This window comes from Esox lucius, chromosome 7 (genome assembly GCF_011004845.1).
Source record: "Esox lucius isolate fEsoLuc1 chromosome 7, fEsoLuc1.pri, whole genome shotgun sequence".
NCBI classification, from domain to species: Eukaryota; Metazoa; Chordata; class Actinopteri; order Esociformes; family Esocidae; genus Esox; species Esox lucius.
This window is the reverse complement of record NC_047575.1, coordinates 7634689-7658468: the sequence shown is the minus strand read 5'-3', so window position 1 is coordinate 7658468 and position 23780 is coordinate 7634689. Positions and strand designations below refer to the sequence as shown.

The following is a 23780-nucleotide window of genomic DNA, read 5'->3' as shown; positions in this document are numbered from 1 at the left end:
ACGCGCTCACTGATTGTGGAGTTTTTCTTCTCATTAGATTTTATATTTCCCCGTCCCACCAAGAACTTGCGGAGTGCAAAGGGCCTCTTAACGGTAAATGCTTTTGAAATTATCGGAAAACGTCCTTGTAATTAATGATAATTGCAGTGCTGAGTCCACACATAGCACAATGCTCATAAACACGCATGTCAACGCTCTTGTAACATAAGCCCCCCCCCCCAGAGCAAGGTTTGTGCCCATTCTACAGTAACAACCTACAGTATAAACATTTAATCACACGTTGCTTTCACAGGTTATATGTGTTGCCCCGCTAGCAGTTATTTTTTTCTTCATTTGGGCAGGTGGGAGTGGGGAGGTTAGAGCAGCGTGGGTTGAGTGCGCGGCCATATGGAGACTAACTTCTCCTGGGCACCGACGGGCACCGTGGGCCCCACCTTCTCCATCTCTCTCCCTCTCTCTGTCTCTCCTCGTTCTCACTGTGTTGGCACACTGGCAGCCACTCTCCCTGGGATACGCAGGCCTCTCAAACATGAGTAATTGATGAATTGTATGCAATATGCAAATGTGAATGCATAAATCTCCTGACTGACAGCTTAATTTATGTGAGCCTTTAAGAATGCAGGATTAGATTTTAATTAAATATCTTCAAAGGCACCCTGACTTGTACATTTTTTTTTTTCGCAGGCTGCCGTCTTTGTTGTTGTTTAAACAATTTCCCATTAAAATGTTTGAAATCCGATTTTTCGTTTGGCCCGCTCTTCACCCCGTTCACACCCGACCCCCACCCCGCCTCTTCCCTGTGGTTGGAGTTTTCTGGACTACACTGCCCCTCCCCGTTTCCACTTTGCACAAGAGAAACGTCTTTGTTTGAAGCGAGCGCCAGTAGTCAGTCCAGCATGGTGCCTTAGACTCGCCCCAATACGCTGTCCACAGATATCGGCCCGGAACACCGTGGCCTTTGTCACCGAGGAGAGTGGGTGGAGTCATCAGTCACGGGAGAGGACGGTCGTCCAAACCGGGCATCATTTCGGCATTGTTTGCCGCGTGACGAGCAGGTGTCCGATCGCTATGAATATTTAATGAGACGCTTTGAAAAAATGACAAGGGCACATTTTGTGACATTCATTTGGACTGAAAAAGTGCTCAGTAACCCAGTTTAAAGTCGCCTCCAGGAAGAGGCGGTTATTCCGCCAGAGAGTTGAGGGGAGTGATTGGTAGGGACGAGTGCATTGACAGGATTTTTCTTTTCCGGTGAGTGGAACGTGCGGGAACGTGTGAATGACTTTTCGCAGCCATCTGTTCCTCTTGCCTGATGGGACCCTCTGGGGGTGTGTGATTGTGTGTTTGTTTGTGTGTGTGTGTGTGTGTGCGCGCGTGTCTGCGTGAGCATGAGCATGTGCCTTTGCTTCAGAGAGGGCAAACATGGAGGTGCATGGCAGCAGGAATGGGCACTATGCCAGCTTAGGAGCCTGTCTGCGGGACGGTGTTCTGCGGAAGTGCATCTGGATGTCAGTCGGACTGCAGAACTGTCGATGTCCACCTGCGTTAACTCACAGCAGCGGGCGGGGGAATCGTGTCGCATCACCAAGAAACCAATCCCCCTTGCCCTCATTTCCGTGAATCCCAAAAAAAACAGCTGACGTCTTCGAAAAAGTAGCCTGACTACTGAATGATAATAATGGAAACCACATAAGTGAATACACATTTGAAAAGAATCTCAACGTGAAATCCGCAGGTTTCGATCGCCTACCAGACTGTGTACCGTGTGGCCGACAGCAGAACGTAAGGGTTTGGAACGTCCTGTTTCAACCCTTTACACTCTGCTTCGGCCACGGTGTAATCCATCTCATTTGGACCCTAAAGACATTTGATACATATCCAGTTCTTGGAGTTGAAGAAAGTCAGCAGGACCAGACATCCTATACAAGGAAACACCTGCCGACAGCTAGGGAAGGGATGCAGGGACACAATGTTCAGTAAAAGTGGAGCCAAATAAGAAAATAGTTCCAGTCTCCTGAGGGAAAAGAGCACAATCACACAATCAAACCCCCGTAAGAAAAATGACACGGGTAAGCTAGAGTAGAATGAGTCAGTGACCAAGAGAGAAAAAAACCCGGCCATTCCTTTATTTCCATTGCTTGACTTCAACAATCAGCTATGTGGAAAACAATCCACCCTCGAAAAGGAAACCCTCAGTCCCCCTCTCTCATTTAAGATGTTGGAGGAAATGTCTGGTTAATCTGCTAAAGAGGTTGAGCCTGTCTCTGGGTTTCCAGTTCAGCCTGGGCTCTGTGGCCTGGTGGCTGGGGGATACAGTGACCTTGCAGGCTGCTCCACGTCTCTGGACTGACCCCACAGAAGCTGGCCCGCCCCTGCTCCACCATCATGTTTTCTAACACCCCCCCTCCTCTTCCTCTCCGGAAAGGTCCACACGTTATCGGAACGTTCTGGTAATTAATGGTTTTTCAAGAGCTTCTCTTTTTGGGGACCCACACAGCAGTCATAATATTTTCATCATTTTGTTTGTGAATTATCTTGGCAGCAAATTAAGCTGAGTAGAGTACCCTATTTCTTTTCCCCACTTAGATAATCTTTTCTGTAATGCTATGGGAAAATGTGGCCAATTTGATTAAACTGTAATTTATTTAAGTATGAAATGTATTGCAGTGAGCACATCAGAAAAATTAAATTGTCATTTGAGCTAATTATCTTCTCTCCAGTTAATTGGTCTCATCCTCAGTATCAGGTGCTCTGCTTATGCCATCATCATTTACGATAGCAGACACAGGTGGAAGGAGTCTCCGTTTTTCATATAGGCCATAATTACAGGACAGAATCCATGAATAACAGAGCTGAAGTAGTTCTGTGTAATATCCAGTAGGCCTATTACAACAGCCTAATTTGTTAATTCAGAGGTGCTTTTGAATAATATGTTTCTGCACTTCTGGGCATTTAGACAAATGACTACCCCTAATATTGTCTCTTTGGCAAACTTGCTAGCAGTAATAGATGACCTAATAAATATATTCAACAATTTGAAGCTAATTACAACATGGGCTGATTATGTAGCCCCATTGGTTCCTTCTCTGTTCAAGAGCTTGTGGAGAATGAAAAGAGCCATGTTAACTTAAGGAAGGAAAGAAACAAAGGTTTAGATAAAAAAAGACATTCAAATGAAAAAGAAAGAATACATACGAGTACAGAATACAGTGGATATAAAAAGTCTACACACCCCTGTTAAAATGCCAGGTTTTTGTGATGTAAAAGAATGAGACAAAGATAAATCATGTCAGAACCTTTTCCACTTTTAATGTGACCTATAATGTGAACAATTCAATTGAAAAACAAACTGAAATTTTCTAGGGGGGAAAATGAAAAATAAAAACCTTACAATAACCTGGTTGCATAAGTGTGCACACTCTCTTATAACTGGGGATGTGGATGTGTTCAGAATTAACCAATCACATTCAAACTCATGTTAAATAGAAGTCATTACACACCTGCCATCATTTAAAGTGACTCTGATTAATCACAAATAATGTTCAGCTGTACTTGTAGGATGTTCCTGACATTTTCTTAGCCATGGTCTGCAGAGAGATTCCAAAGCATCAGAGGGATCTCATTGTTGAAAGATATCAGTCAGGAGAAGGGTACAAAATAATTTCCAAAGCATTAGATATACCATGGAACACAGTGAAGACAGTCAATATGGCGTAACAGAGACATAACCAAGAAATGGACGTCCCTCCCAAATTGATGAAAAGACGAGAAAAGAAATGGTCATGGAGGCTTCCAAGAGGCCTACAGCAACATTAAAGGAACTGCAGGAATTTCTGTCAAGTACTGGTTGTGTGGTACATGTGACAACAATCTTCCGTATTCTTCATATGAATGGGCTATGGGGTAGGGTGGCAAGACGGAAGCCTTTTCTTACAAAGAAAAACATGAAGTTGCAAAAACAAACATCAAGTCCCCCAAAAGCACATGGGAAAATTTATGGTCTGATGAAACCAAGGTTGGACTTTTTGGCCATAATTCCAAAAGGTATATCGGGCACAAAAACAACACTGCACATCACCAAAAGAACACCATACCCACAGCCTTAGGATGGAGGGAATTATGAACAGTTCCAAATACCAGGCAATTTGGCACAAAATCTTCAGGCATCCTTTAGAAAGCTCAAGATGAAGAAGTTCACCTTTCAGCACGACAACGACCCAAAGCACACATCCAAATCCACAAAAAAATTGCTTCCCCAGAAGCAGATTAACATTTTGAAATTGCCCAGCCAGAGCCCAGACTGGAATCCAATTGAACATCTGTGGGGTGAGCTGAAGAGGGCTGTGCACAGGAGATGTCCTGGCAATCTAACAGATTTGGAGCGCTTTTGCAAAGAAGAGTGGGCAAATATTGCCACGTCAAGTGCCATGCTAATAAACTTCTACTCAAAAGGACTGAGTGCTGTAATAAAATCAAAAGGTGTTTCAACAATGTATTAGTTTAAGGGTGTGCACACTTATACAACCAGGTTATTGTGATTATATATATATTTTTCCCCTCAAAGATTTCAGTTTGTTTTTCAATTGAATTTTTCATGTTATAGGTCACATTAAAGGTGGAAAAAGTTCTGACAGGATTTATCTTTGTCTCATTCTTTTACATCACAAAGACCTGGCATTTTTGAGAGTCGATGAGTTTCAAATGAAGCTAAAAGAATCTTCTCGAAATCTCTTACGCACAGCAATGAAATAAAAAGTGGAACCTCCAAAGTGGCTTCATTACCCTGTTTAATAAAGGTGGCCTGTTCTACGGTGGTCTGACAGGCTCTGTAGACCATGCGGAGCAGTAAGCTGGGCTGACTTTGATACACTGCTGCTAACTTCATTGAGCGGTTCCAGTTACAGGCTCAGTACAACCGCAAAAGTGATTAATGTTGATTGGTCTTTTTTTTCTTTTTTTTTTACACGCTTGGCTGTTCATAGTTTTTAATTGGATTAGTAAAGTGACAATCGCGAGCGCAGTGCATTTTCCGAGGCGCAGCCCGCGCAGACAGCCAACAAGTCATGGGGGGCGGGGGGAGGTGTAACGGGTGGAGGATAGGGGGGTGAGGTTGTGTGCGGGGGGGGATGATCATTACCTTGCCACCACCTCCTCACAGGAGCTGTGAGGGTCACAAGGAGTTTAACATCGATTGGGATTGCAGGCCAGTCGATGGCTTATGTTACACACACTGGAGTTGGGTTACGGTCGCGGATCTCAGACATTTTGCCGTGCCGTCGAGGCGTACATAAAAACACGGCAGCCTACCGCAGTCTAGTCATGCCAAGTATACCTCAGTAACCTCAGAGTGTTTTTTGGTTTTCTATCAAGTCTCCTTTCTGGAGTCCTTGAAGACTCACTTTTTGAATGACCAGGTAAACACTTAAAACAACACCAACTGGCCACGGAAAAGAGCGAGACAGGCATTAAAGAGGGAATGAACAAACGGACGAATCAAACCGGACTGTCGAGGCAGGCGGCATGTTGTGAGTGAACGTTTTTGTGTGAAACAGAGAGAGGGGGGCACGGCGAACGAGAGAGAGATGCGGACATTTCACAGTGAACCGGCTTTGTTCTAATGGCAACACTCTGTTTGGAACACAGATAACAGCCTTCCATTTGTCTCTCCAGGATTTTTTTCTTTTTTATTCTGGTCTTCTCTCTGTTCCGCGTTCAAGTCTGCTCCACGTCTTTCATCCTGTAAGACGGAGACCCGGGCCAGCCAAGTGTAGTGGCATCTGGAGCATCTAAATGCTGCTTTTTTCAACTCGCGTCCAAGCACGTCTCTGAAGACCACTCTGATTTCTTCCGATATTGAACACCCCCCAAACACCCAATTTTCCCCTTGTATGTTGATTGTCGCGCTGTGTGTGTCACCGTTGCAATATAAATGAAAAGAAGCCAGGCTTTGTATCTAACGTTCCAGGACGCTGTCCAACGGCGTACAGCTCCAAAATGAGCATTTCTTGGTTTTCAAGCGCTTTCCGTCCGTCCCTACTGATCCCTGCCACACAGGTCTCTGTGACAGAAGTGTCCCGTCAGTGCATGACGCGCTTCATGAGTCTCCTGTTGGGAGATGCGCGCAAGGCATTGCGTGTGCGAGGCGTTGTGTAACGTAAAGGAAAGTTTTAACTTGTATCTCACTTCCTGGCCCCCGGGGGAAAGATCGCAGTCTAATTTTACACAGTCACGTTCCAAACCTTAAAAACAATGCGCCTCCACATTGGCGGCCCCTTATCAGATATGGCCTTGCTTGAATATGCAATGTCCCCTGTGCTCTTCAAGGCATATGTTTTTGAGGGGATCGTTATCAGGCTTTGTGCGTGTGTTACGCGTGCGTGCGTCACAGTCCTGGTGTTATCAGCGGAGTGGATCTCTGTCTACCTGCCATCTCTGTCTCTAATCCCTGCGGAGTGTGACAGGACAGCATTGGTGTGTGTGTGTGTGTGTGCTGGGGTGGGTGGGGCGGCAGCAAACATATGTTGGTGTGAGTGATGAGAGGGAAGAAAGTAATCACCACGTGTTGTTGTGGTCTCGCGAGGCTTGAAATATCTTCAGGGATACAAATGCGTTTATCGGGTTTTTGATGCTCACTGACTGTTGGTCTGACTTCGAAATTAGGCCGGGAGTCATCATTAAAATAAATAAACTGCTTTTGTTCCTGGATGGATGTTGTTTTCACTATTGCCATGACTTGTCAATGTAAATTCTAGAGAATGGGATTCATATCACGCTCGTTATTAGGTGAAATAGAAAATCCATTGGAAATGTAGGAATTTTTACATGAACATTTTTATATGAACAGTAATAGATATGAACATTTTACATAATTTGATGGTTATCTCTTTCCCTCTCTTTCTCTCTCGTTCTCTTTTTCTCTCACTCTCTCTTCCCCTCTCTCTCTTTCTTTCTCAGCTCTAGACCAGGCCGCCCGCCGAAGCGTTCCCTGGGGGTAGCGATGCAGGAAAGCTCCAGGCTCCTTCCCCACAGCGTCCACGGCCTACTGTCGCCCGGCCTCCTCTCCTCCATGTCTCCCGGAGGTAAGATCTCTGTCATCTGTGTACAGCCACCTAACCCTAACCCTGACCCTAACCCTGACCCTAACCCTAACCCTAACCCTAACCCTGACGTTTCCCCACTGGTGTACAGCGACCTTAGAAATACATACAACCTTCAGTGAGTCTCAAATCATCCCAGTACCAAAAAACCCCTGCTAATTCCCCCTCAATCCCTGACCTCTAGCTGGCATTAATGATGTATTTTAGTGTTTAATATGAATAGACTTCCACCAGGTGTCCTATACGGCAGCCTCAGGATTTGTCGCAATTTCTTTTCCTTTTTTTATTGTTGATGAAAGCGATTCCGTAATCTTTTCAGTTTGAGATTCCTGTCTATGCCCCCCCCCCCCCCCCACAAACACACACACTCCTCGCTCACCCTCACCCCCCCTATCCCCCCTCCCTCCTTCTGCAAATCAGCTCCTATTGATTTTCGCCTCTGTCCTTCACTGGCCACTATTGCGCTTCAAACAGAGGTTACAATATTGGATTTCTGTAGCGCTTTCTCACACATGCATTTGCTCTCCCTTTCCCCCTCTCATTCTCTCTCCGACTGAATCCTTCTCAAGGCTCTCTGTCTCGCTGACTGCTGTAGACCTTCCCTTTGCCTTGTGCCTCTTTATAAAAACATAACAGTGTTGCATCAACACCTTGCCTGCCACTGCACCGCGTCCGGCGGTGTGTGTGTGTTTTTAAACAGACGCGCTTGTGCGTGTTCGTGCCTTTCTTTTTCGGAAAGTGGACCTACAGCAGACTATGGCTACTGTCTCGTTAAGCACATTTTCGCTTGTGTCTCTTTTTTCCTTTGCTCTCTGAATTGCTGATGGTGGCGGCAAATTCAGTCCTTACAATGGCCAGCAATGATATTGATCTGCGCCGACGAGTAGTCAGTTAGCCATGCTAGTGATTGATTTTAGATGACTTGTTTTATTATTCTGCTCCTCTGCAGAGGGTGGGGGTGGGACTTCTTTAAAACGCACATAAAAATCATCTACATTTTCATCATCTCTGAGCGTCAGTGCATAACTCCACCCAGGCAATAGAACTAGTCGTACGCCTGTCTGTCACATGGCTCAGGTAAGAGGTCACATGATCTGTGACAGTCGGAGACTGCTGAATGCTTTCTGCCAAGTAGTACATTGAACATTTGTTTTATTTACACTTCTTTTGTATCCAGGATAGTGCTATTTAGAATATAAATCTGATTTCCAGGGGAGACCTGGAAGAAATGGCAGCTTCATTCATTTTCCATCCGAGTTTTTACTCTAACTTGAACTTATTTCAACTATAAGGGCCAGAGAAATTAAAAGATGTTTGCCTTTTTGCAACAAAATAGCCGACAGTTATAATCTGTCTTTCCTGGAAAACAGCTTCAAGATGATGAGCCAACCAATTGATGTATTCCACATCAGCCCTGTCCTCTGCTCATTTTCCCAAACAGCATATTTAGATTCATAAGATGAATACTGTACCTTCACAATACTTCTTGAATGGATCATAAACACTGCAGAAGTTACTGGTTACCTGTTTTTATTATTACAGTTTTACAGATTTAAAATCTATGACAGTTGCAGTAGTACTAGTGAAACAATGTTATTATTATTATTAGTAGTAGTACTGGTGGTTGTAGTAGTATTACTAGTCAGACTATATTATTAGTAGTAGTACTACTAGTGATACTATATTAGTATTAGTAGTATTAGTACTGGTGGTAGTAGTAGTATTTTTAGTCAGACTATATTATTATTAGTAGTAGTACTAGTGAAACTATATTATTATCATTAGTAGTAGTACTGGTGATTGTAGTAGTATTACTAGTCTGACTATATTATTATTATTATTAGCAGTAGTAGTAGTAGTACTGGTGGTAGTAGTATTACTAGTCAGACTATATTATTATTATTATTATTATTAGTAGTAGTAGTAGTACTGGTGGTAGTAGTAGTATTACTAGTCAGACTATAATATTAGTAGTAGTATTACTAGTGATACTATATTATTATTAGTAGTAGTAGTAGTGAAACTATATTATTATCATTAGTAGTAGTACTGGTGATTGTAGTTGTATTACTAATCAGACTAAATTATTATTAGTAGAAATAGTAGCACTTATAAAGACACTGCCTTGATAGGCCTGATAGTTAAGGTTTTCAGTTGTTAAAGCTACGTGTTTACCTCAGGGACCTCACCGCTGGTATCCCTGCATTTCAGTTGTACATGAACCTTGTACATTCAATTTGCCTCTTTCCACATTTAGTATTGCCATTGTACTTACATTCTTACAGTTGTTACACACACGTCTACCTTGAGGACCTTAATGCTGCTGTCTCTGCATCATGGTTGCTCATGCTACCCTACTCCATTTGCCTCATTGCACATCTACACATTCCACTTGTAATATACATATACTTAATACTTTTTTTTTTACCTCTATTTGCACTTCTGGTTAGATGCTTACTGCATTTCGTTGTACTGTACTTGTACAGTTCAAAGACAGTAAAGTTTAATCTGATCTAGTAGTGAAACTATTATTATTATTTGTAATAGTATTAGTGAAACTATATTATTATTAGTAGCAGTGAAACTATATTATTAGTGAAACATATTTTTATTATTATTAATTGTAGTAGTAATTGTGTTAGTATTATTAGTCATACTAAGTTACTGTAGTCAACAGTTCACTACTTCATGGGAGTCAACACTACTTCATGGGAGTCAAATTACAGCAGATGTCAAACAGCAGATTTGTACCGGAGTTGTCGTTCAGTTATTAGCGACCATTTGTGTCCTTATTAACATATAATGCGATAATTATTCGTACAAACGAGCAAGCTTTATACCGAACCCCCCCGCGCCCCCCCGGTGGTTGTTTGCAGTTCACTTCTGTACATCAGAGCTCACGTCACCTTGTGAGTGAGAAGAAAGGAGAAGAAGAGAGAGTGAGAGTATCCATGGGGGAATACTGCTTTTCCCCCTCAAAGCATTCCCTCTCGTGTTTGGAGTTAGTGCACGTCGCGAGGCGGGTGTGTGGTTGCGGGGTGGGGGGTGGGGTGGGTTGAGCGAAGCTAACGTGTTGTGGGCTTCACTGGAACGTTTGGTTTCCTGGATTGCTGTTGACAGAAACATCATAAGCACTCCGGGAGAAGGCGGAGCTCCGACAGAACACATCGGGATTCTGCGCCCGCGACCATAGTCTTCATGTAAAACACGGCTGCCGTTTTTTCCAAGAGCATTCTGGGTCAGGGATAGACGGAGCGATAGAGAGAGGAGAACGTAGAGACTGAGGTGTCAGAGCCAAAGACATGTTTTCGTTCCTTTAATCCTCCTCTTAGGTTAACCTGGGGTTTCGCTTTTGCAGACACTACAGGAAATTCTTTGTGTGTGCGTCCAGGTATGTGTGCAGGAGCGCATGTGTTAACCTGGTCCCCATCTGACAAAGGTGTTTGATTTAATTCTCTACATGCTCTGATGTGTTCATGCAGGTAGTGAGGAAGCTCAAAGTAAACCACCTGACCTCTCTCTCTGCCCTTTTTATATATTAACTGTCATATGTCTTAGTCTTTCTTCCCTCTACATTGCTCTACTTCTTTCTGCATTCTCTCTTTCCTTTCTCTCTCTCTGATTCCCACCCTCTCTTTTTTCCTCCCTCTTTCTCTGTCCGTGGCTGAAAACAAACCCATCCCTTCCTGGTGACTTTGATGAATGACAGTTCCCACTGGGGACCGGTCTTCCATCTGTTTAACCCCCCTGCTTCTTTCCCACCAAAACCTGGAAGGAGGGCCTCCCACTCCACCTCGTGACTTGGCCTCAGTCAGACAAATAGTATTTAACTACTGTTCAGGATAGACCAGTTTCTCTATATCCCAGTAATCTGGAGCCACACTCCCAGGCTGCTCTGTTTTCTAACTGGTTTCTTTGACCCGGCTGACACGCGTCAACACATTGCAATACCTAGTCCACCATACTGTCAATGCACAATTTCCATTTTCTTAATCACCTGGCCCAGTTCTGGCAACTGACCCTGGCATCCTCTGCTGACTTCCTGGAACAGCGAGGCCGGATTTCTTTCTGACCTCCTCTCATTCCCCAGGTCGACGTATTTGCTGATTCTCTCGCAGCCTTGGCTTGGTTCATAAGGACTTTTTGTTGGGGGTGAGATGGGGGGGTTGTTCTCTGCTTGGATTGGCAATCTCCTCGCCCGGCACACCCTCATCAGAAGGGGTTAAAGTCTGTGAGTAAAATAACAGGAGATTAATAAAACATGGGGATCTGTTTAGTGACATATGGGCTAGCCCAGCCCTCACGCATGCTAATCAACACGAGAGAGAGGGGAGAGCGAGGGGAGGGAGAGCGAGGAGAGAGAGAGCGGAGAGAGAGCGGAGAGAGGGGAGAGAGAGGGGAGGGAGAGGGGAGGGAGAGCAGAGAGAGAGGGGAGAGAGAGGGGAGAGAGAGGGGAGAGCGAGGGGAGAGCGAGGGGAGAGAGAGGGGTGAGATGCTGCCAGGAATATAGATATCATCTGGAGATAGAAACATCAGGATGTTAACAGGGGAGAGATGTGTGCTCGACATTCATCCTGATCCATTCCTACCTCCTACTCCAAGGGGCCCCTGTTTAGAGAAGAGGTCCATGAGGCGCTAACCTGATCTCTGTTTTCTTCGTCATCATCGCAGCCAGACTGAGGCCAACCTTTAGCTTGTCCATCCAGTCTTTGGGAATCCGAAATCCAACACGGGTTTCGGTTCAAGATGAACCAGCCCATCTGTCTCTTTCTCTGATTTCTTGTGCCCCTGTTTATGAGCACTGGGCATAAGACAGACACAGGAGAGAGAGATTGATGGATAGAGTTGAGGGGGAGAGAGACAGGTAGAGAGCGTGAGAGAAATTGGGAGCCAGACATGAAGAGTGAGAGGGTGTGAGAGTGAGATGCAGAGGGAGAGACACGGAAGGTGACTGAGGGCCAGACGTTGAGGGTCTGTAAATCCCTATGAAGAAGGACCGGGGCCCTGAGACACACGCTTTCCAACTCACAGAGCAGAATTAAACACCAGGCCTCGGCGTAGGTGGGTGGCCCCCAATCCGTATTTAATGAAGGATCTGTGGAGAAGGAGGAAGGGAGGGGGCGCTTTTAATTTGGATTTCCAGCAATCTGGCTGTCTGGAAACGTGCTCTCAGGAACGATCAGGATGGGCTCTGTTAATGAGGACGAGGCTGTAAAAACAAAGGGGTGATAATCACAGAGAGGGGGCCCGGTGGCACGGGGAGACACGCTGCACGCCAAGCAAATCACTAAGTGCTTATTCTCATCCCGCGTCTGAAGTCGGGAATCAGGGCTGCTCTTCGCGGATCCTTATTACACCTCCTACTTCTCCTATTGATCCGCGGAGCAGAGACCGGCTGCAAGCATTCATCTCTTTCGTCTTCCGGGGGGGAGAAATTGTAAAAGAAAAGGTGCACCCGTCCCGTGGCACAGAGGATTGTAACTCTGAACGAGGCTCCTTCCTGATGAGTTAATCTGACCCATGTCCCTTTTAGAGGGATCATTTAAAGTAACCTCCTTCATCACAAACAAGGCAAAGCCTCCGTCCCCTATTCAGCAGTCACCTTCCAGCTGTGCTGCGTGTCGGCCTTGATTGACCTCTGACCCTGGGCTGGCATGACGGAGGTCGAGGTGGCTTGAAAACAGTAGAACCATTCACGTTGTCGGCTCGACTCATTCTCTTACATTATGCTGTCGGTCGAAGTTCAATCCTCACGTTCGATCGGCAGAGAAGACATTTTTCGGCTGTCCGTATGTATCTGTGTGTTTCTGCCGTAGACTTCTTGTCCTCTTTATCACGGCTGCAGTCACCAGCCATAGCTCTATAATTAGACATTTAATTAGGAGACGCCAGATGAGTGACAGTTTGAAGTCAGTGAGTCACGCTCAGGACCTTGTGAGTGTGGGTGTGTGTGGTTGGAGTTTCAGGCTACATACATGTCTCTACGAAGGCTGTCTCCCACACCCCCCCCCACCCCCCAATTTCATATAGGTTCTAAAAGCCTCTTAAGAAATGAAATGATTCTACTCCGTGAAATAATCCCTGGGCTGTGTGGGTTGGATTAAGGTGGTGTAAATCTGGTCTCATCTCCACTCCTGGTGTATTGACACATTTCATGTGGTCCCCCTCGGGTGAAATCACTTCTCTGTAATCTTGGTAAAGTTGTTGACACAACAGCAGAAATAATCTTTGTGTTCTCACATACAAAGGTTGTAGATGAGTAGTGTTAATGAGTCTTAAAAATCCACTGCAGAGAAAGTTTACTAAGAGCTTGCTTGGATGTTAATTGGGCATGTTTTATAAATACATATTTTTGATAGAAAATTATTAAGTGTAAAGAGAAGTACTTTGAAAGAAAATGTGTTCTCAGTAAATATGTATAATGACAGTTTTTCATTCAGTTGTGGTATTTGGATAATGCTACTATCACTCTTATCATCTATTTTGTACATGATTTAGTGAATCCTGGGGAAAGATAGTAGCATGGTTCTCTGTGAAGGACAGTAGCATGGTTCTCTGTGAAGGATAGTAGCATGGTTCTCTGTGAAGGATAGTAGTATGGTTCTCTGTGAAGGATTTTAGCATGGTTCTCTGTGAAGGATGGCAGTGATGTTCTCCGTGAAGGATTGTAGCATGGGTCTCTGTGAAGGATAACAGTATGGTTCTCTGTGAAAGATAGGAGTGTGGTTTTGGGGACAGACATCATCTCTTAACACAACCGTTGCGCCACAACACAATGCTGCCTGAGCAGAGTCTGAAGAAAATGCATCCTGCGTATTCTGTTATACATTTTGACAGGGCAGTATGGAAATAGAGATTTTAGTGCTTAGTCTGCTAGTTACTGCTGTGTAGCAAACGTTGACAATTTCTCCTCTTTAGAAAAAAATATTCTAATGTCAATAGCACATCGATATAGTCTCGCTAATTTTTACATTGTGTCCAACAGAGTTGCCCTCATCTGCACATTTTCCACATCAAAGTTCCAGATCTGGCTCTGTTAATCTGGTATTAAAATGAAGAAAAAAAGGGTGACCTTGTCCAAATTAATAAGTCAGTGCCGAAATGTGCTTTCAACATATGAAAGGTTAAGCAAAGGTTACCCTTCAACTGCAGTGTACAGACAGTGTGCTGCCCCTCCCAACCGACCCCCACCCACCCACCCTCCCTCCGATCTCCTCCAGTGATTCTGACAGATTCCTGGTCTGTCTCTACGGGGGGAATATGCTCCCCTACCTACTCCTTCTCTTTGTTAAAGAAGAGCCAGTAGAGTCCTGTCCCGTCCCACTACCACACTGGTCATCTGGATCTAACTGGGACCTCTGCTGGGCGCAGACACATTCACAAATCAACCCCAGACTCACACAACGAGACACACACCTGCATAAACACGGGATAAGTCTTTCCCTCTCTCTCTCTCACACACACACACACATTCTCTGTTGGGAGACATCTGGCTGGATGGGAGGTGATGTCTGACCCAGACAGTGGAACGGGCATGAGGCATGAAACACTGACTTGAGAGGAGTTAAGTGGCCGTGGAAGTGTTGAGCTCAACAAGTTCTGCTGCTACCAACTCCGAACTCAGCCGACCGGGAAAGCCCCTTGCTCCCCTCCACCTGCCGCCGTCCCTCCTCTTCCCAACTCGTCGTCCGGTACCGGCGTGCCTGCGGGGTAATCACCGACCAGGTTACTCGATTACACCCGAGTTCCGGCGCCCAAAATGTCCTCTCCGGCCACTCAAGTGAATCAATCGAATTATCGAGTGGCAAAACTAATTCCGAGCCTGGGGGCCAGTGGAGCTGCCACTTCCCATAAGCCCAGCCTTCAGTCAGTGTGCCATTGTTTTTATTTCATCCTCTTGTTTCATTTATTATGGCTATTGAAGCTAATCCGACCAGCAAACCCCCAGCCACTGCGCCTGTCACTATTGTTTCGGCTCCAATGTGCGCCCCCTGTTTTCACTGGGAGTGCCTCCGCCCGCCCGCCTGCCAAAAAGCCCCACCCCCTCCAGTTCCTCTCCTTCTCCGCCCTCTCCCTCTCCTCAGCCAGGGGGGGGCAAGAGTTTCCCAACGGTGGGAGAGAGAGAGCGAGAGTAAAAGAGAGTTAACAGAAACAGAGTGAGGGAGAGAGAGAGAGGGTGACAAAGAGAGAAAGAAAAAGAGAGAGAGAAGTGGAGAGTGAGACTGCTGTGCTCATCAATCACATTAGAGCCGTTCGGACAGTCTGGCCCCTCCTCTGATGCCAGGGGGATCATCAGCCACGGCTCACTCATTCCTCCTTTCTGTTGGTACCTAAACTCTCTGCTTCAGTTTTTTTCTCCACCATGTCCATCTGACTGTTTTTGAAGAAAACGTGCTTGTGCGCATCCGAGGGTTGCGACTAGTGGCCAGTCATTTTCTGCATGTCTTTGGTTCATTAAGTCGGGTCAAGGGGCACATGCGTCTCGTGCTGTACAAGACGACGAGCTGCATTGAATAATGCACACGTTTCTGCCACTTTCTGTGTCTGTATTCCCTCTTTTTCTCTCGGTCTTTCTTTCCTTTCTCTCTCTCCATCCCCCTCTGTCTCTCCCTTTCTCTCTCTCCACCTCCAACTTTACTCTCTCTTCATCCCCTTTGCTCCCATCACGTGTGAAGAGTTCTTAACCTGTCAGTGCCTCCCTGCAGCCTGTCAAATGGACCAGGGCTGGAAGAAAACTAGCGTCCCCCTGCTCCATCTTCTGAGGCGTCTGAACTGACTGTTTAAAAGAGGCAGAATTAAGGGGTGAGGGCTCGATCGAAGACGGATCAGACACGTAGCTGCAAGGTTAGCTCAAGATGAACTATAAAGTTAGGTCTTGTTGCTCGTATAGCTGGAAAATAAACAGCGGGGGTCCCCAGGGGACAACAGGGTGGTCCGTCTTTAATGATCCATGTGCCCAGGCCTGCCTTTGAAGCAGGAGGGAGGTACAAACCTTTGTTCTTCCGCAATTAACAGCATTAATAAGGCTAGTCGATTACGGAGCTTGGCTAAGTGCAGACCAACAAGTTTACGGTAGCTACAGGAAACCGGCGCAGACCTGAGGGCGGAAAACGCTGTTGTTAAACTGTGGAACAACGAAACCCAAGACGTCGCGACCGCCGCAGATTGATACCCGCTTGCCACGTTAAACATTTAAACGAAGACACCAACGTTGTTTGTCTTTCGACGAACGTTAGAGGGGGATGTTTGTGGAGACACGGAAGGTCAGCCAGAGACACTTGGATGGAAATACCCCAGTGAACTGGGACAGAGTGACATGAAACACTGGTTGGAGATAGAGGGAGGAAGGACAGTTAGACACTTTTGCGGGGCGTGGAAGATATTTCGATTCAGATGAGCAGATGCAGAGATAGGCAGAGGGGAAAACAGCAAGAGAGAGGGAGATAGCGAAGGTTTAAATGTGTACGGAAGTGCTCTCCTCTCACTTTCTGCTCAGTGAGCAAAGCCTTATAACTCTTTGAACACTTGGCCCATTTATTTCTGCTAAGTCGTGATATTGCGAGTCAGCCAGTGAGGACTCTAGTGGCTCTTTTCATGAAACATTAACGAGTTCCTGGGGTTAAAGGGATGCCTAGAAATCAGTGCCGGTCTCTCTCCCTCTCCCTCAATGCGCTCGATTGCAGACGGCCCCCAAATGCATTGGTGTGTGTGTCTGTGTGTGTGCATGTGTTTCAGTGCGATTGACTATAAACAGCACCAATAAGGCGAACAGAAACTTGTTTCTGGGTTTATAACTCCAGTTGTGATCTGGCCTCCCCTGTCGAGAGACAGACTCTGGTTCTCGCCCCCGTAAAGCCTGGCTGTCTGCATCCTGAGCTCTGGACACCATAGCCAGGGTTATTAATCTACTGCCGCTCTGCCACCCACGGTTCACCTCCCCTCCTGGGCTGCAGTTGATGACACGTCCAGAACTCCCACGTACCAACCGATCCCGTTCCCAGACCCGGGCCCGCGTCCAGGAAACATCAGAGAGTGGTGGGCGCCGATCTCGGATCCGTCCACGCAGTGTTATTCGTTACAATCTAAAGGGCAAAACTGATCCTTGATCACGAGAGCCCTTCGGGGACATGAAGCCCGGCCAGATCACGAAGTAGTATGTCTCAACCGGTTGTGAAAATCCCCAGTCCAGACGATGGACTGCTCAGCCCCCCCCCCCCCCCGTTTTGAACAGCCATCACAAGGCTGTTGCGTCCGTTTTCACAATAACATGGATACGTGCTGGAGACAGTGAGCGCCTCAGCCCAAACAGAGGAAGTGATTGCTACAGCAGGGAGTTAATTAGCAGCTTATTCCTGTTTGATAGAAGTAATCTCCTCTCCTAGCTGTGTGATTTTACCTTGATGTAATATAAAACTGCAATCTGCTGCTGCTGTGTCTGCTAATTATTGCCTGTGTCCTGTGGCCACTTGGACGATGCAGAGAGCCTCGATGCTTGGCTCTCTTAAACACGCACACACACACACACACACACACACACACACACACACATACAGTACACATATATACTGTATCCACTGTACAAGCAGTTAAACATGCATATTTAACGCACAAACATGTGTACCCACTCATGCAAGTGCACTGTTACATGGAAAGGATTTGGGCTTTGCTGCTGTTTGACAAAGGACCTGTTAAAAGCTTCACCTTCAGATGCAGGCAAAACAGGGACCATGTGAGGATTTAAGGATTTGCATTACGGATAGATAGTTAGTTTTTCCTTAACGAGGGGAGAATTGAAAGCCACTTTTCTGTTCGAGAAGCCTCTTTTCAAGGAGGAATGTAATACTGATCCTGTCTTCACGTTTATCAAACTAAGGTATCATATGTTAGGTTTTCCATAATCAGTAAAAATTTGACTTGCAAATGAATTGATATTTTAAGCGATGCTGTAAACCATATATAGCATGTACGCTTATATTGACATGCAACACTGACAATGCATCGATAGAAGGTCAACACAGGATTAGATTACATTGAAATGCTTTGCGAGGAGGAGGGGTTGAAAGGAGGAGAAACATAGGAGGTGAAGGGGAATAGAGGGGAATAGAGAGACAGAGAAACATTCATAAACAGAGGTAGGGGAGAGGTAGCGGTGAGAGAGAGAGAAAAGAGCAAAGGAGAAAGAAGGGAAGAGCGAAAGAGTATAGGGGAAGAGAGAGGAGTGAGGGCAGGAGGAGTGGGTCCAGAAGACACACAGTGCCCTCTCCAGTCTCCTCCTTCGTCTCGTCATGCAAACACAAACAGCCCTTTTTAATCCCGGACTCTCACTCTGGCTTTTCACACTCTCCTCGAAAAGCCACATCTGGGATTCAGCTCGTGTTAAAAGACTCCAATCAATGCCCGGTTAGTGTGTCCTTTGCACACCCTGCCAATGTCAGCAGATACACTGATAGCAATGATTGACAGATCAAATGTATGGATAAAAGATAAATATTGTATGTAGTATTACTGTAAAATGGGAAAGTCTCTCTGTTATTGGTATCTGACTGGATAACAGTGTTGTCTGGAAAATGGGTCAGTCTTTGAGAATGGCAATACTAAGTCTCCTTAAATGTGTGTGTGTGTATGCACGTGTGTGTGCACGGGTGTGTGTGTGTCAGGGGGGGGGGTGTATGCACGTGTGTGCGTGCGTGTGTGTGTGTGTGTGTGTATTTTAGTTCATGCTTCTGCATCAACTCCTCTCAAAACAGCAAGCCTCAACATTAGGGCCACACTCAATTCAGACTAATGACTGCTCTACTTCCACCAACACGGACTGAATCAGAAGGCTTGACACACATCCTCAGGTGAAAGTTATGGAGAGTTGTATTGGACCAAGCTTGCATTTGTAAACCCAGTGGCCTATTGCGTTGGCGCCCAGACGGCGACCCGACAGTAGTCCGTTTTGCAGGAGAGACATTCTGGATGTGATAGCAGAGTCCTGCCCTAGCAGCCTGGTGCCAGAGCGGAACGAGCTGCAGGTAGCCTTGGTTTTAATCGCCACCTCCGTCTCGCCCCGTTTCTGGATTCCTCACCACATTTGTAAAATTCACGGGGGTTTGATTACGCCTCGGAGCGATCCCTCTCTCGTTCTCTGTTGTGCATCCATCTCCTCTGCAGTTCAGCAGTTCTGAAATTTCGAGGGTGAATTAAATGCACTTTTTTTTGTCCTTTGGTTTACTCTAAAACATGGAAAAACAAGGTCATATTTTCTGCGTTTTGAATCAAAAGCACAGTTGGGTGGGGGTTGGCTTTTCAAACCTCAATGCTCTCTTTCTTTTCTGCACAAAATGAGATACTTTTCCCGGGACACTGTCAAAGCCAAGAAAATATGTTATTCTCTGCCACTGAGAGGTAGAAACGCGAAACGCAATAATGCATCCGGTCGGAGAATTGAGAATAACTCCAGTGACCATTTCAGATGAAAAACATGATCTCTCCGGGCTTGTTCTCACAGGCAATCTGTTTTTTTCCCACCCTCTTTCTTTCCATTCCTTTGTCTGGATTCACATGTACAATCGTGAAGACGCTCCGGTGAGATTGTTTGGGCGAGAGAGAGAGAGGGAGAGCTTTGAGTGAGGTCTTCCTGCTCAATGGATTCCTACTTCCCAGTATGCCTTTAATGGCCTTTAAGTGAATATCTGAAGTGAGAGATAGTGCTTCAGACAGGCGCTGTTGGGCCACACACACTGACTCAATATTTGTGAGAATTGTCCGCCCAGTTCTGCAGATTGAATAAACAGCGTGTCGGCCTCCACGCCATGAGATCTGTGACGGGAAATTCCCTAGCATTAAAATGACAGGAGGGGAGAGGGAAGGTACTTCGGGGGTAATAAGGCTGCATTCCTCTGCTGTCTTCCTCCAGCGCCCGTAGATTAATGTGTGGCCTGCAATTAATACCCAGACTGACCACCAAACACCAGTCCAGTATATTAACATCCAATTAATACCCAGACTGACCACCAAACACCAGTCCAGTATATTAACATCCAATTAATACCCAGACTGACCACCAAACACCAGTCCAGTATATTAACATCCAATTAATACCCAGACTGACCACCAAACACCAGTCCAGTATATTAACATCCAATTAATACCCAGACTGACCACCAAACACCAGTCCAGTACATTAACATCCAATCAATAGCCGGACCTATGTTAAAAACAAAAGACGATAAAAAAACCTTTGAATGGAATTTGTCTCACATGTAACAGAACTAAATGTAATGATTGAATTCGGGGTGCCCTGACCTGTGTCGGACCAGACCTGACGAACATGTAATAGGACTAAATGTAATGAGGGAATTCGGGGTGCCATGGCTTGTGTCAGACTCCGAATGGTCTTCTGTGACCTATTCGGAGTAACAGGCTAGGGCTGCTTCCCGGACTATCCCATCCAGGTTAACGATTAGCCGCTAGAATGGCCCTCCCGATCTGATGGGAGGGGAAAAGCGAGGATGGCGCTTGAAAGGAGGAAAGAGGATGGATGGGCTCGTCCCGTTCGATGTGCCTGACTGCCTTCCACTCATCTGGCAGGGTCGGCTCTGCGGGCCAGGCCTTTCAAAGTGGGGGCCGGCCCTGGGTTCTTTACATCTGAGGAGAGCCATGAAAGACAAACAGTAAGCAATCTGTTTGTCCACTCCTGGAAAACGATGGCCCCCTTTCATCCAGACTCCTATTTCCGTGGGTCGTGACTTTACTCAAACATCAATTACTGTTAACGTTCCCTCTTCTGATCTCGCAGGCTCTTCTTCCATGTAGAACCATGAGAGGGGAAAATGTGTAAAGACAATGCACTGATTGTCTGTGTGTTTTGGCATTAAATGTTCTCGATGAGGTCTGCTGGGTGGCACGTCGTGGATTGGCTCTCTTACACCTCAGAGCCCTTCAGTATTGTATGACAAGGGGAGATCTGAAAACGCTATCACCTTTTCATAGAGAACTTGCACTGACAAGCATGGAGCCCATTCATATATTTAAAGTTAGCTGACAGAGAACATAAAGTAGGCAGTGATAAAAGATTGGGCCGAGTTTAGTTCAATGGAAAAACTTTTGTGCGCAAGTGTTGTGCCTATCCTAGTTGCATAAGATGCTGGAGAGACGTCTTTCTGGTTGAAAAGACGTAGAAAGGACGTCTTCCAAATACTTTTTCTTAGTAGGTAGCTCACAATGTCACTCTCTGCAGCTGTTTAAACCAACATGAATATCGCTGATATTTGAATTGAATTAGAGGACGAGCATCAAACTCCTAGCATGAATAGAACTAGTAGCTTCACATGCATAAACTTCATGGCAACTACTAATTCTCCATGACCCTATTAGGTAAAAAGCATTCATAGATCAGATGGTCAGACACGGGAAAGTGTTCTAAGCACTACTAAACTTTCTGGCTTCAGGTTTTATGGTAGTTCGAAACAGGATTCATTTCAAGCATGTGCATACTTTTTTCTCCCCCAATGCGTCCCTGAATCAGAAATAGGTCTTGATAAACGAACGGCTCCGCCCAGGTTTTACCCTACTAGCAGGGCATATGTACTTGCTCCCCCCAACCCTGTTTCCGTATGCTGTTTTCTCCTCTCCCTTCGGCCACACGTCGACAGCTATTTCAGTGCTCAATAAGAGGGTTGAGCTTCCCTCGGAGCTGCCGCAGCCATGTCTCTGGCAAGTCTTCGGGATTAGGCAACCAATTGAACTCATAATAAAAGGAATCAATCATTATGACGTTTTGTTTAAATGTAGCTATTGAAAACATTTTGCCTGTTTCCTCAGGCACGCTCAAAGAAACGTCCGGGATGCTTGTTGTTAATATAAATGTAAGGATGGAGATTCATTTGTTGTAACTCCCCATCCCCTCTCCTCCCATATCGTATCCGCGCCTGTCTGTTTTTTCAAGTTGGAATAATTTGCAGGTTTATTTGCTTTGCCATGTGATCTGGAATTGAGAAACTGGCCAAAGAGCTGCAGGGTAAATGTTCTGCCTTTGGTGTTTGACAGGAGTGGAGTTACAGGGTTCTGATCAGACACTCTTCATAGGGGGGAAAGAAACTTAGTGTTCATTCTCACATCAACACAATTAAATGATAAATGGACATGTTTTTTTTCTCTCTTTTAATTTCTCCAATTCCGTTTGAGGCGATTCCGTTAATGAATTAGATCAAGGTGACATATACTGTCTGAACCTGAGGAGAACAAAGTAAATGTCCTGATTCGCAAAGAAAATGTAGATCACGTCGAAAGCAACGGAGGCATTGCGTCGTCACTTAATGAATTACTTAATGTGTCTCTTCGTTGTCTAATTGAATTAATTAGGGGCTTAATTGGGCAGAGTGATGATGGCTTCCGGGGCTGTGGAGCTCTTGATGAGCTGAAGGTAGCTGGGCTTCTGGGAGAGAGAGAGCTGTCAAGGGACAGAGGGACATACCACCAGTATCCCCCTCACCTCTTCCTGGCTTAGAGGGACCCCGGCCCTGGAGACCGAGCCCACATGCTGGGATTGAGAGGCACTGAACTGAAAGAGTAGGGGGAAAAGCATGACAGAGCATCTAAGTGCTGTTCTGTTCTTCAGTGTTGTTAATGCCTCTGTGCTACATAGATGACAAAATGTGTCTGGCTCAATAACTTCTCAGTGTATTTCCTCATAGGGACATTTCCATACCGAACCACGTGGAAATGCTGAGGAGCGTGTGTTTTGTCTCGACCGTCGGCGTCACCTTGCTGTGTATGCTTGTGATTTGTGTACAGTATTTATGTGTTGTCCCGCAGGGCTGACTGCTGCGGCGATGGCTGAGGCTATGAAGCTACAGAAGATGAAGCTGATGGCCATGAACAATCTGCACGGAGCTGGCAGCCAGAACGGTACCGAGTCAGAGAACGACGAGCTCAACTCCAACGCAGGTAAGACGTGAAAACGCACGCCACACTTTTTTCTATCCATCACAGCTAACTACTGAGGTACAGTGAGCAGGGAGGAATACAAGGGACGTAGAAAAATCCCCTTAAAATAGAAGTGATTGACATACGACAATGTGTGACAACATGAATGCCCGCAAGAGCTAAAATGATTGTCGAAGCCTCTGGATAATGACTGATGTACGTGTTCAAAGCCAGGTGGTATTTATCGGCCCGTCTAGACATCTTTAGGAGGATGCTGAGTTTCGGTAGAGGCTGCGGGAAAACCTCTTTTTCCAAACCTCCGCCGGCCGTCCTTCTCCCGGTGCTCACTCCGCGGCCCGCAGGTAATTGGTTCCGTCCCACGCGTTCCCTTTTGTCTTCGGTCGTATCTCAACGACGCTAATGGCGTCTTTAATGGCCAAAACCTGACCGTGCATTTAGACAGCGCTGATGACGCCGTGTGTGTGACTAACAACGGGCCTGTCGGCGACGGGCCGGGTAACTGTATCACCGCCCAGAGCCGCGGCGGATGGGACCAGTGGAGACGTGAGCTTGAATACGTTGAGGGACGAGTAAATACGAACACACACACAGACACACACACACAGACACACACACACAGACACACACACACAGACACACACACACAGACACACACACACAGACACACACACACAGACACACACACAGACAGACAAACGGGACAAATGGAGGCACACCCTCATTTTGTGTTGTTTATGTAAAGGCACAAAG

General features: G+C 45.9%; 1 protein-coding gene across 6 annotated transcripts in view; it reads left to right on the top strand.

The window, feature by feature from the left end:
- Positions 1-23780, top strand: part of dacha (dachshund a) — a 110992-nt gene that overhangs the window by 46838 nt on the left and 40374 nt on the right. For 3 of the 6 annotated variants that reach the window (XM_010894707.4, XM_010894706.4, XM_010894704.4), the window contains exons 2-3: positions 6955-7079; positions 22899-23030. In XM_010894707.4, coding sequence (XP_010893009.1) covers positions 6955-7079; positions 22899-23030 — 257 coding nt within the window. Of the gene's footprint in view, positions 1-6954; positions 7080-22877; positions 23031-23780 lie in introns of all 6 variants that reach the window. The other 3 variants (XM_010894705.4, XM_010894703.4, XM_010894702.4) reach the window with 1 other exon arrangement.